The following is a 14,472-nucleotide window of genomic DNA, read 5'->3' as shown; positions in this document are numbered from 1 at the left end:
CATCATTACATAAAAGGGTACGGTCTTTTTTTTTTTTAGTTTTATTCGTTTCAAACGGGACGGATCCGGCCCGCGGGCCGTAGTTTGCCCACGGCTTCACTAGAGCCTGGAGCATTCTGTAAGACTCTGAGCCATCTGCTATATGTCAGGGACCACCAAAGTGCCTCGCCCCAAATTCCTTCCCCTCCATGCTTGACATTTGCCTCTGGTTTTATAGAAGCAATCAGGGCATCTATACACTCCTCTCCATGTCCTCTTTATACCTGCCCCTGTCTCAACCCACTTCCCCCATTACCTCGCACCACTCGTTATCTCCCTTTCCTCAGCCTGCAAACAAGCAAATGCATCCTTTAAAACCTCCCCATGACCAAGCTACTCCTGAGATATAATCCTCTGTCTTCATCAAAAGCGGTATTCTCACCTGTAGCCTTCATGGTCTCACCACCAAGCTACTCCATTTCTCTGTTTGGATTCTGCTCCCACTATTCTGCTAGAACTTTCCTGTCACTAGTCAGTGACAGCCTCTTCACTGTCTATCATTTCCTAGTCCTGCTGCTACTCACCTTTTTGCATCTCTTCTCTGGGCATCTGTGACAAAAAAACTTTCCTGGCACCCCTCCCCTCACCCACTACTCCTTTATCTTTCCTCTTTGCCCAATAAAAGAAGAAATTACCCCAAATCCCTGACTGCCATTCTTTCTCTACAACAGCATGGTCGTACCTCTCCTTACCAAGCTCCAGTCCCTGTGTTTTTACTGCCCAGCAAGAACCTATACCTGGGTGTCCCACAGGCACTTCATAGACATAAGGAAAAGGGATGCAAGAGTGAGAAGTCAAAGATGTGTTCAGGATGTTGAGTCTAGTTCAGCCGTGGGCAAACTACGGCCCGCGGGCTGGATCCGGCCCGTTTGAAATGAATAAAACTAAAAAAAAAAAAAGGCCGTACCCTTTTATGTAATGATGTTTACTTTGAATTTATATTAGTTCACACAAACACTCCATCCATGCTTTTGTTCCGGCCCTCCGGTCCAGTTTAAGAACTCATTGTGGCCCTCGAGTCAAAAAGTTTGCCCACCCCTGGTCTAGTTCATGAGCTGTCATTACAGCAGTGGGACCCTGGAAAGTTAGGGATAGGGTCAGGGGAGACAGGTTGGGGAGGTAAGAGGATGAGTGCAGCTTTCAGCAGTCTGAGTTTGAGATGTAAGAAAACCTGAACATTAAAAAAAAATTGTATATAAAAAAAAAACTTGTAGAAATGCTTACCTTTTAATTTCAAACTATTTTCCAGTGTTATAAAATTTTCATAGAAGATGAAATATATCTGAGAATAGTTGGTCTCAAAAAACTGCTTGAGTTCACTTGCATCCATATTATCTGAAAAGAAAAAGTTTCCATTTATGACAATAACCTATACAATTATCAGAATTCACACACAAAAAAAACTTCAGAAATGAAAGAAATGTAAAAACTACTTTTAACCCCTTATAAGACAAAACAAAACAAAAACAAAATAGTATTTCCATCCATCTGCATGGGCTTGGGCACCTCCCCCACAGGCCGACCCTGCAGTAGAGTGGGATCAAGAAGATCAGAGCTGTGCAGGCTCAGTATTTACAGACCAGCTAGAACAAGCATGTCAAACTCGTGGTCCGCAACGAATATTTTTGCAGCCCAGCCATATAATGGTACGTAAAAAACGTTTTAGTAAAAATTTCATAACTTAATTTTTACAATATCCTGTTATAAATAATTAATAACGAACTACAACGTTCGCTAATGACTGATTACTATAATCGTGTTGCATTCATTTCCCTTACCCAAAGGCGCACCATTTCTCTCCACTAATACTAGCAGTGAATATTTTAGCAGCTGATTGCCATGTCATTAGTCTTGTACTGACTTGTTTGGTGTGCACAACAGGAAATATTTCACTTTCAGAGAACAAGAAAAATAGGTTGATTTGCATTACACTTATTAATCAGTGTCTGGTAAGTTAATGTTCAAGAAAAAAAATATTAATTTTTATTAAAATGTTCTATTATTTTATGTTAATGATTACTCATTTATTTCAGCCCATTGTATTCAGCATGTCTCTATCGAAATAAACCTACATTTCTATGAAAATTGAAGCTTTTGTTTTTTTGCAGCCCACATAGACTTAAACCTTGTTTATTTGGCCCGTGTTAGCCTTCGAGTTTGACATGCTTGCTCTAGCCAGTGACTTTTTTCCATTCCTCAAACTCCCAAATGTGTTCCCCAGTTGGGGAGCATCTAGTATGTTGCCTCCACACACAGATCTTCATAAAGCTCATTCCTTTGCATCCTTCAGTACTGGAATCACACAAACTAACAAAGTGTCCCCATATTTCACTCTTCACATTTCATCCTATCACCCCATCTTCTTCTTCATAGGCTCTGCAATGGATGGATACCCAACTGCTCACCACCAAAAGGCCTCAGACAGAGAATGCAAGCAATTTCCCTGGCATTGAGGATGTGGGTGCATTGATGCAACAAGATGGTACAGAAAGGTTACTGGAAGGTCAACAACTCCCCCAGCTTCTCAGGGCCTCCCTTGGTCCCTCAAGGACACCCAAATATCAGCAACCTGAACAAAGAGGGTCCTCATTAAGGTTGAGGAATCCTCATATAGACTGAGATGTTCTCATCAAGCCAAAAGCCCAAGTAACAGCCACTTCCATGAGGTATGAATGATGCTGGGCTTCACCTAACAAGACAATTAGATCCCTTGAAAGTAACCCAATCCACAGTGAAAGTAAGAGCATAACACATGTAATGCACTCAGTATATTTCCATGTGTGAGAACTCCTCATCTGTCTAGGAGGCTTTTTCACATATTTCCCCCTACAGCACTTAAGATTAGTTTAAATTATCTTATTTATTCATTTACTTCTTCATTGATCACCACTCTACTGGATTAGAAGCTGCTTAAGAGCAGGTACATCACTTGTTTTGTTCACTACTGTATTCCCAGCCCAAGGAACAGAGCTTGGTACCCAAAGGATACTCAACATATTTAGTTAAATGAGTAACAAAAAATATAAAATATTTTCTATCCTAATTCAAAATCTAGAATGATTTATTGATTTGCCTTATTAAAAAAAAAAAAAAAAAAAAAAACAAGACTCATCAGATGAATATGTGTAAAGATCTTGGGAAGGCAACCATAGGCACTGGAATTTGTCATCCTGCAAATGGAAACATAAGAAAGTATTGAAAGACTGCTTTTTAACAAGACTACCTTCAAGAAGTATAGAGCTATCATAGGAAGACTCTGTTCAGAAAGAGTATGACCATAAAGAGTATGTTTGTTTAGAGAGTCATTCTTTTAAAAAAGTATATATGTATATATATGTTTTTATTGACTTCAGAGAAGGAGGAAGGGAGAGGGAGAGAGAGATAGAAACATCAATAATGAAGGAAAATAATCGTTCTGCATACCCGCTACTGGAGATTGAGCCCACAACCAGGGCATGTGCCCTGACTGGGAATCAAACTGTTACCTCTTGGTTCATGGATCAACACTCAACCACTGAGCCACACTGGCTGTGCAAGACAGACATTCTTTACCCACTTGTTCAAACATTATTAAGACTATATCCATACCAACTAGCTCTAAGCCAAGTGCTAGAAAATTTAAAGAGTATAAGATGTAAGGCCTTCAAGGGTACACAGGTAAACAAACATGTGACAAAAAAAGGCACCATGACCAAAGCTTATACAGGGCATCTAGGCAGGGAGTGAACAAGGCCATTTGGGGAGGTTGTGAACATTAATAATGCTACACACTTATGCTTTAAAAGACACTTTTATTTGATCCTCACCACAACCCTGTGAGAGAGATGGGACAGATCTGATCAAGATAAAGAAACCTCAGGTTCAGGATCCTATGTGACCAGCCCAAGGTAACAGAGCCAGTCAGGGATGTAGGCAGAACTCCTGTGCAGGTCTTTTAACTCAAACCGGAGCTATACTAAGGCCTCAGAGATAAATAGAAATAAATCAAAAGTATAAATCAAGTCAGAAATACAAAGAAAAAAGTCATTACCTTGGGGATGTGCAGAAGAGCCAGATGAAAAAGAGCAGAAAGATAACAAGACAGGTAAGAAACAAGAAGAAACAGAGTGGCACTGAAGATGGGAACTGCTGATTACCAAGAAGGAGCTTATGCTAATCTCCCCACTCGTGAGGGCCAGTAAGGAAGACAGGAGGACAAGTCCTGACCTACAGAGCCCAGATTGTAAACTGCCTTTGAGGTGATGACTTTCAGTGTGTTTGACACAGACACTAACAGATTGCCTTATTATAATCACAAACTCAGAGAAGTACGTTCATTCTAACCAAAGAAAAAACCAGCAGATATCTTTGTAGAGCTAGAGGTCATTCCTGAATTTATTTATTTATTTGTTCATTTATTTATTTTTTTATTTTTGGTTAATCCTCACCAGAGGATATTTTTCCCATTAATTTTTATCTTTTTTTTTTTTTTTAGAGGGAGTGGGAGGGAAGGAAGGAAGAGGGAGAAAGAGAAACAGAAAGAGGTGAAAGAAACATTGATGTGAGAGATACATCAATTGGTTGCCTCCCACATGCACCCTGACCAGGACTGGGTATCAAACCTGCAACCAGGTACATGTCATTGACCGGGAATCAAACCCGGGACCCTTCAGTGCATGGGGCTGATGCTCTAACCATGGAGTCACTCCAGCCATGCCATTCCTGAATTTAAGAAATTTCCTTTAATTTCTCATTCTTCTTCACTACCAACCAACAGCCAACAAGCTGTTTCTTTTTTTTTACTTAGACATTTTACTTTATTTACAAACGTTGTGCTACAAACAAGGATGCAATTCTACCCCTTTTCAATATTATAACCCATAATTTATAGAAAAAACATTTACATAGTTTTAATCTTTCTGCATAAAACTGTATTATGGGATGAGTAAAATACTGAATGGTCCAAGACATCAAAACAAAACTTATCCAGCTGAATGCCCTAGTGATCGATGCAAATAAGAATTAAGACTCACACTCCTGCCCTGGCCAGTTTGGCTCAGTGGACAGAGCATAGGCCTGCAGACTCAAGGGTCCTGGGTCCGGTCAGGGGCACATGCCCAGGTTGTGGGCTCCATCCCCAGTAGGGGCGTGCAGGAGGCAGCCGATCAATGATTCTCTCTCACCATTGATGTTTCTCTGCCTTCCTTTCCCTTCCTCTCTGAAATCAATAAAAACATATTGGAAAAAAAAAAAAAAAAAGACTCACACTCCTTAATGTATTACTCCAAAAAATGGAAACACAGATACTTTGGGGACAGGTAAATGCTTCACAATAAAGTCTTCTTACATAGTATAGTTTATAACTGTGATTGTTTAGGATTGCTCTTAGAGGCTAATGTTTATGCTGATTTTAAAAAATAAGTCACCATTGTAAAAAGGGTATATACTTTTCTACCAATGAAAATATGTATATACTGATCTGGTCTCATCATTCAGACCAATTACTAAAATAAGAAATGCATGAAAATATTTTAAAACAAAAACACAATTGCCAAGTGACTATCTAACTTACAAAATTAGAATTCTCCTTAAAGTCGTACTGTTTTGCACCTCAATAGTACTATGAACTTTTCATAGCCAAGACAATATAGACAAAATATTTAACCAGAGTTCAAAATAAAATCATCCCAATTACCTATTTATCACTTTATATGTAGTAGTTTCTTAAATCCTTTAAGTTTTATCTAGGAGGATGATCAGTCTCTGAGCATCATAACTAAGTCACAAGGAACTTCAAAAGTTAAAAAAAAATCATCCCTAAGAAGTGAGAGAAGAAGCTCTAAAAACACAGAAGTGATAAGTCCTACCCTTTGAACAATCTTTACCATAGCACAAACTTCTATTAACAGTCAGCAATCAAATGTATTCCAATCCTGGATAGTTATTGCCTCTGATGATCTGCTCTTTTTATAATGAAACTATAAGTGCAACATTTATAAAAATCAGATAAATAGGGACTCTGGTTTTATTATCATGTTTACATTTTTGTCCAGTCCAGGGACAGCCAGCGAAGACATGTATCTTCCAATAAAAACCAAAGTAATAACTTCTGCTGGCATCTCTCCTTCTGAGTCTCCATTTCCCCCTTTGATCTTCACCCAAATAGTACTAGTAAAAGCAATACAATCGCAACTGAGTTTACTATTATCAATGGCACTCTCATTACGGTTCTTAGAGATGGAATAAGGTTCATTAGCTGAGATTTAACTCCTGGCTCCTCTCTGAATCCACCAATTCCCTGGTCCGTTCCCAATGCACTTGAGGAAACGCTCCTCCTGCAGCACCGCGGTGGCGCTGACGCAGAGCAGGGCCGCCTGCAGCAGTGAGTACAGGGTGAAGGCCATGGTCACCAGGAACCACCCTGAAACCCAGCAGATTCATCCGCAGCCACCGCAGGGAACGTTCTATTATTTTCCCATTACATCTCAAAAATTATCTTCTATATTCTATACCAAAATCTACCCTGCCCCACGCATTTGTTCAGCAAAACTTCATTGACAATTATTTCTTCACATCTAGCTGAAAGGGAATAGCAAAAGTTGAGGGCAAAATCTTTGGAGGATATCCCCTATGTTAAAGTCCAGAAGCTATAGGACCTTGGGCAAGTTATTAAAACACCCTATACCTCAATTTCCTCATCTGAAAAATGGGGCTAACGGTGGTGATTGTGGTGATGATAAAATGAGAATATGCAAAGCCCTTTAAGTGTCAGTCAGTATTAGAAAAATGCTAGTCCTAATCGCTTCTCGGCCTTTTGGCTAAGATCAAGTGTAGAAAAATGCTAGTCCTATATAATAAAAGCCTAATATGCAAATTGACCAAACAGGAGAATGACCAGTCACTATGGCACAAACTGACCACTAGGAGGCAGAGGCTCAATGCAGCAGCTGCCCCTGGTGGTCAGTGCACTCCCATAGGGAGAGCGCCGCTCAGCCAGAAGCCGGGCTCAAGGCTGGCGAGTACAGTGGTGGTGGCAGGAGCCTCTCCAGCCTCCGTGGCAGTGCTAAGGATATCCGACTGCCAGCTTAGGCCTAGGAGCAAGCCTAAGCCAGCAGTCGGACATCCCCCAAGGGCTCCTGAACTATGAGAGGGCACAGGCCGGGCTGAGGGACCACCCCCCCCCCAAGTGCATGAATTTCATGCACCAGGCCTCTTGTATAAAATAAATATCATATCCCCTCTTTTCCACCATGTCTCTAAAGGTTCCCTTCCCCTTCTGACTCTACCTGAAACCTGGCAATCTCCTGAGGAGGACTTTGCTTCCTTGCAGACTCTCAGGTAAGTCTTCCATTTCCTTCCACACCCCCATACCACTTGGCCTAAGATGAGGTCGGTTCTCCCTGCTCTCACACTGCAATATCCAGACCATTCTGGAGCTTCTCCTTACACAAAATGCTCTGTGCCGCTCACACCATCAATCTACCACCTAGCCTCACCAACCTGAGTTGCACACAGTCTTTCACTCACCACAGCATGCTCTGAAGATGTCTGGGCTTGGCTCACTGCGTTCTCTCCATAACTAGCACAGATTTCAACATTTATCTAGATGCTGCCTGACCTCCTTCTCTTTAATTAAGTTGTCCTTCACACCATTTCTGTCACCCATGCCCACCAGTCTTATCCTAGACCCAGTTATTACTTACAAGTTCCCACCTCCAACATCTCTGGTTCAATCCACTCTCCTGCCACTTGCCATTTCTTATCATTCCTGCTCACTCCTTCTGGAAACCCAGTTCCCATACCTCTTCAACCCTACCGGGTCCTTGAATCCAGTGGCCCCCACCATCTTGTCACTATTTATGATCCCCCTCAAGTCTTCACTTCTTTTTTTTCCTAATCTGGTTTCTACAGTCCATTTTTTAAATCAGTCCTTTCATTGTCCCTCAAGCCTCTCCCTTTCCTCTTCCATCATGTTTACTCAAAATCTCAGTCTCAGCTTTGACCTTGACTCAATCAAAGTATTTATTTGAGCACAGGCCATGTGCTGGACGCAAAAAAACAATTTTAGCTACTGTTTTACATATTAAAATATGCTGATAGTTTTGTTTCTTATAGATATCACAGCCATGTTGTATGTACCATTTATACTGTTTTAATATTATTTTATTTTTCCCTAAAAATATATTCAAAATTTTATCATAATTGACCATTTATTTCCATAGATGTGTGGACGAAAGGGGCCACATGTTAACCTGACAAGTCCAGGGAAGGCCTGCATGGCAATCTTGCAAACTCAAAGACCTAAAGTAACCACAAAGGATGGTTTGAAATTAAACTTTAACTAAAAGCAGTTATGCTGGGTAGTCACCTCCTAGTGTTGTAATGTACCCCACGAATCACACAAGGGCCTCAAGAAGTCGAATTAAGGAGTCACGTTTATTTCAAAGCCGGGACTACGAGGGGGCAATGCTCTCCAAATCCCATAGTGGTTAAATAGCCACAACACCAGATTTATATAGGCAAAAATCACAACGGTATTGATTACATCTCGGGGTTAGGAATGAGGAAGCTGGTTTGCAAAAAAGCAGTTTGTTACAGAAGCTAGATTGAGCCGATTAGTTATCTACAAAGATTAATTATAGTTTCGGGTCTTGGGACCACTGAGTCGACAGGAACGCATTATCTGGAGCCATCGGGTCTTGGGACCACTGAGTCAATGGAAACACATTATCTGGAGCCATTGAGGCAATTTAGAATAATTGTGCAGCCCTGGTCTCCAGGTATAGAGGAATGTGGTTTCTAAAACCAGTATGACCACAACCAATGGGGTATTCAAATTACAATCAATAGGGTATTCAATCGAATGGGATGATTTGTATAATTCAGAAAATCAAAATAACTTTTCTATTATTTTAGCAAGCGAAAAATGACAAAAGCCAAGTCAGCAGGATTAAAATAGTAAACATTTACCCAAACATGGTTGTCACCATGCTTCATTAGGCCGGTATCTTCACTGACAAGGTCAACCTTTACCTTAACTGAGCCCATTTGTCTTTTTGCATCTATGATAACATATCCTTGAAATGTCTGGGTAACTTGTAACTTACCTTTTTCTGGACCCCTTGGGGCACAACTAATGTACCTGGCCGCCAGGGCAGGTATCACAAATTCCTTCATTGTTATGTTAATTGTTCCTGCACCCACCTAAACATGTGTCTATCATTTTACTTCTTATCCAATCCCAAAGGTTTCCCGGCTTTGCTTTCTCCTGCCTCTCTAATCTATCACCAATGGATTTCATGTAACCCACCTATGTCCCCTCCTTTGATTGCAATGTATAAAAATAGATGAGAGCACTAACCAGTTTGGCTCAGTGGATAGAGCATCGGCCTGCGGACTGAAGGGTCACAGGTTCTATTCTGGTCAAGGGCATGTACATCCCCAGTGGGGGGTGTGCAGTAGGCAGCTGATTGATGTTTCTCTCTCATCGATGTTTCTGGCTCTCTATCCCTCTCCCTTCCTCTCTGTTAAAAAAATCAATAAAATATATTTAAAAATAGACGAGAAACTGCCATTCTCTGGAGCATTATTTCAATCCCTTGAGGTTCTGCTTTCCTGCAACTGTCGACAGTTTGGCTCAAATAAACTCACAAAAATTCTTCACAGGTTTGAATGTTTTTTGTTAACATGTTCTCCACAGCATTTAAACTAAAAGTGAGAGAGACCTGGAGCAGCAGACACTGCTTTTCCTCTAGTTCCCTAACCCTAACCATTCCTACAGCAGGCCCTTCCTCTTCCTGTTCAGGGGTTACCTACCCCATAACCCCCCACCCTCCCACCCCCTCCACCCCCCCCACCCCACCCCCCCCCACACACACACACACAAAGCCATGCCCTTTAGGGAAGTTGGCTGTTCCCTTGCTCCAGGGGATGGAACCTGATGCTGCTAAGTCAATTATGGTGGCAATATGCCCCTTGCCAGTGAAGTGTTTAGGCTCAAGCCTGTGTGACCCAACACTTGTCAATAAAAAATGGGAGGAATTCTGATGATGTGGAAAAGAGAAATAGTTCTTAAAAGGACACAAAGAAAAAATAGTTCCCTTTTTCCTGCCTTGGACATTGTAATATCTGGGTGCGATGCTTACAGTGGCTGCAGGCATTTTACCACCTGAGGGACGGAACTGCCATGCTGCTGCGGACACTAAGGAAGGCAAAGTAGGGAGGCAGAGAGAGTCTGGGCTGTCAGGTCACTAAACTGCTAAATTAGCTGACTCTGGAGCCACCCTGCCTTGGGACCACTTTTTATAAGAGAAAGAAATTCTTTGTCATTCACCTTTATATTTGGGTTTTCTATTACCTGCAACCAAAAACATCCCTGTGGATACTGAAATAAAATCTGACAGAATAGGAAACAAGTACTACTATAATTGAAAAAGTTGTTAAAGTTAAATTCATCCACTTTACTTCCTGAGATGTATTACTTTCATTTCCTTATACCAATAAGGTAAACCAGATATAGAAAGTGAAATTCTTAGAAATCATAAAGATGTTAACACTTTGTTATCCAGGACTGACAGGTCATATATAAAAGTAATTCTGTATATAAATCTGTATATACTCCAACTAAAAGTAATAAAAAAGTAATTAAATAGTAATTTTATCCTGAACATTTTTGACACATTTCTCAAATGCAGGATTCTAAAACTTTGTTTTTAACAGAGATATCAACTACCAATATAATAAAACACAACATAAACATCCTTGAAATATAATGTTCAAATCAAATGTCTTCTATATATTTTAATATACCCATTCCTTTTTACACAAAAAAACTAGAAATCTAGTTTCATCAGCCTTTTTATACAAATGAACACTTTCTCCTACTTTTCTTGGTTGAATTAGGGCTAGCCTATATTACAATCAAAACCACTCAGTAGGTAGAGTCAGCGATAGAAATAAAATGGATAAAGGAGGAGCTAAATCAGTGGTGGGCAAACTTTTTGACTCGAGGGCCACAATGAGTTCTTAAACTGGACCGGAGGGCTGGAACAAAAGCATGGATGGAGTGTTTGTGTGAACTAATATAAATTCAAAGTAAACATCATTACATAAAAGGGTACGGTCTTTTTTTTTTTTTTAGTTTTATTCATTTCAAACCGACAGGGCCGTAGTTTGCCCATGGCTGAGCTAAATGGTGACTTCTAAATCTCCATTTCCAAAAACTAAGGAAGAAGAAAAGTGATGTTGAGAGTAGAGAGAGCCATCTTACTTATGTTAAATAATTATTGTTAATAATTATAATAACAGCTTACAAAAGAGCTTTGTATACATTAATTCAAGTAAACCTCCAACAGCCCTTGTAAGCAGATACTGTCAGTAGAGGGTCAGAGAAGGTAGGCCACTGCCAGGACTCAAATCCAGGCAGTCAGGCTCCCACATTACTCACCTAATTAAGTCTAATATTAACAGAAAGTGATCAAGGAGGTTCAGGGAAGCATAAAACATACTTGGAAATATAATTTTTTTAAGTAGGTATCTGGTTGGAGTCACAGAACTAGTTACAAAATCCAAAAGAGAACTCAGAAATTGGTTTATTTGGGACACCAGAGCCAGCTTACAAGTGGAATGACCCTCCTCCTGAACAAATTTACCTCTGTGAAATTACCTCAGCAAACACTGAAATGGCCTTCTCCAAAGGGCTGTCTTTACCTCCAGAAAATCATCACAGTCCCTGCCTTGCCCGCAGCCATAAACACTCTCACATCTGCTGTATCCCTTACACAAGCTCCTGTGGTTGCTGGGCAGCCACTCTTCTCACTCCCAGGCCACAATCTGCTAAGGCTGAAACTCACAATCTGAAGAATGGTGGTGAATAATTTGTTACACGAGTACAATGAAACGTGATATGACCATTTAAGTATTATGTAAGTCTTCAATTACTGACATGGGAAATATCCAAGGCATGTTAAGTCAAAAATGTAGTGTTAGACCATGCATAATGACTATTCATGTAGAAGTGTGTTAATGTGTAGACACATACAAGACAGAAAGAGAGCGAGAACATGAGAAAGAGAAGGCAATGCACATAAACCAGAGCCAGCACAGAAAGCGTGTTCACCAAAATTTTAACAATGGTTAGCAGGGGACTGCAGGATTTAAAGAGCTTTTTCATACTTAAATTATTTTTTTTTGCTTATTCTTATTATTCAAATGTTTATAATAATAAGTACAATTTTATAACCAGAGTATTTTTCATTTGGTGGGGGGAAGCTTCCAGAGTATTATGGAAAGAGGTATTTTTCAAAGCCTGACTAATTACCATAAAAAAGAAAGGAACAACTCATCTGACATGACACCAGGCCAAATTTTCTTTAAACTTCTCTTACTTTTCAACTTTAAAGAACACTCAAGATGCAAACAATATATAAAGTAGTATCTTTACTAAGACTAAAATGCCCTCAAAACAGCATATAATTTAAACTCCCTGTGTCCAACAATGCAAATTAAACTTTTTCTGTAATAACACATTCATTGTACATAACGCCTTGTAATGATCTAGTTATTAAAGTCCTTTGTTGTCATTAAGGAAAGCTATGTTTTTCTAATTGTCATTTACTGAAAAGTGTAGTAAAATCATCGAGCCAGGAAGGAAGAAACTGTCTTTGTCCAGCCATTCAACAGCCTGCACTGAGTAGGAATAACAAATGTGTGATATCTTCTGAATGAAAAAATGTGATGAAATTTCCAGTCACAATACAATTCATTTACAAGTGGCATTGATTATCAACTGCATACACAAATCCCCTTCTGTGCACTCTCAGATAGCAACATTGGTTCATAAAAATCACATCTTCAAGTAACACTGAACCAAAGATCAAGACTCGCCCAGGCCTTTCCATTAAGAAACGCAATAAAGCCTAGCCGGTAAGGCTCAGCTATCTGAGCATTGTCCCATGCACCAAAAGGTCACCAGTTCTGATCCCCCAGTCAGGGCACATGCCAGGGTTGCGGGCTCAGTCCCCAGTAGGGATTGTGCAGGAGGCAGCCAATCGATGTTCCTATCTCTATCCCTCTCCCTTCCGCTCTCTCTAAAATCAATAAAAACATTTTTTAAAAGAAACTATCTTTTTTTTAAATATATTTTTAATGATTTCAGAGAGGAAGGGAGAAAGAGAGACAGAGAGAAACATCAATGATGAGAGAGAATCACTGATTGGCTGCCTTCTGCACACCCCACATTGGGTTCAAGCCGCAACCTGGCATGTGCCCTGACCGGAATCGAACCATGACCTCCTGGTCTGTAGGTCAACACTCAACCACTAAGCCACACCAGCCAAGCATAAAAAGAAACTATCAAAAGCACAGACAAGGTCCTAATGTAGCTGGGTACCTGAAATGGGGCCAGTCTGCAGTGGTTGCTGCCTTTTGCAATCATTTCTATGGATATATTAATATCGTATGACCCATGAGCATTTTCCTGTGCTCATTCTTTTTCAGCCACTGACAAAGCCCCATTTTACATCAATATCAGAGGCACTTTCTAATATATCTGTTCTTTGCCTCTGACTAGAATTCGGAGTAACACAGCTCAACCCTATATCACTACACACCGGGGCCGAGTCACTCTAGCTTTGCTTACCCATTGACCAGTGTTTGCAGCCTGTCTTCTCATCACTATTCACTGCTGCAATAAGGAAGGACACCAGTATGTGTGCCCCACCCTCTAAACCTGTGCCTGCCACAGCTGCCACAGACACTTCTCTGCTGCACCACTCCTTTCTCTTCCCTCTTCTCTCTTCTGTCTTCAGTCACTGTTCAGTTTTTGGGCCAAGGATCTGACTTTTTATAAAGTAAGCCAAAAAAAGCTTTCTTTACAAAGATCCGACCTAAAGGTCAACTGAGGTCACTCCCCTGCTCTTAGTCCCGGACCAGGGCACCCCATCTCACTGAGACCTACACGCCTCACCTGGTGTACCCTGACCTCTCCTTTCTCACCCCCGCTCATTTCCCTAACCCAACTCCTTCAACTCTATTGACTTCCATGAGATTCCCGAACCCATTATGACTCAGAACCTTTGCACCTAATGTTCTCTCTGTTATGAACACTGTTCCCAGAAATAATCACAAAGCTGATCCCACTTAACACAGATGCTGACTGTAAACCCCTCTTCAGAGAGGCCTTCCTTGACCCTTCTATCTAGATCAGCACACTCCTGCCCTTAATCAAGCTTCATTTTTCTGTAAACATTTCCTGAAATTATATCTTTTGTTTTTTATTTATTTTCCATCTTTCCTAAAAGAATAAAAATCTCATAAAGCTGGGCTTCATTTGGCACAGAGCAAGCAGTAACTATTTGTGGAATGACTTACACACAATGTTATATGGAGTAACCTAGACAGACTCTTAAGAGTGGTCAATCCATTTATTAAAAGGGTAACCCTTACTTCCCCCAA

At 40.5% G+C, this 14,472-nt stretch overlaps 1 protein-coding gene and 1 pseudogene across 4 annotated transcripts in view; both read right to left on the bottom strand.

Moving 5' to 3' along the window:
• The window catches only part of RALGAPA2 (Ral GTPase activating protein catalytic subunit alpha 2), a 300,833-nt gene that overhangs the window by 276,265 nt on the left and 10,096 nt on the right, over positions 1–14,472 (bottom strand). For all 3 annotated transcript variants that reach the window (XM_081097210.1, XM_081097209.1, XM_081097211.1), the window contains exon 2: positions 1,264–1,374. In XM_081097210.1, the coding sequence (XP_080953336.1) occupies positions 1,264–1,374 (111 nt within the window). The remainder of the gene's footprint in view (positions 1–1,263; positions 1,375–14,472) is intronic.
• LOC308523354 (immediate early response 3-interacting protein 1-like) lies at positions 6,173–6,422 on the bottom strand (annotated as a pseudogene). The gene has a single exon. The product of its transcript is annotated as an immediate early response 3-interacting protein 1-like (transcript).

The sequence above is a fragment of the Myotis nattereri genome (genome assembly GCF_964212035.1).
Source record: "Myotis nattereri genome assembly, chromosome: 8".
In the NCBI taxonomy this organism is placed as follows: domain Eukaryota; kingdom Metazoa; phylum Chordata; class Mammalia; order Chiroptera; family Vespertilionidae; genus Myotis; species Myotis nattereri.
The sequence above is the reverse complement of the archived record's forward strand: the minus strand, read 5'-3'. Positions and strand labels throughout refer to the sequence as shown.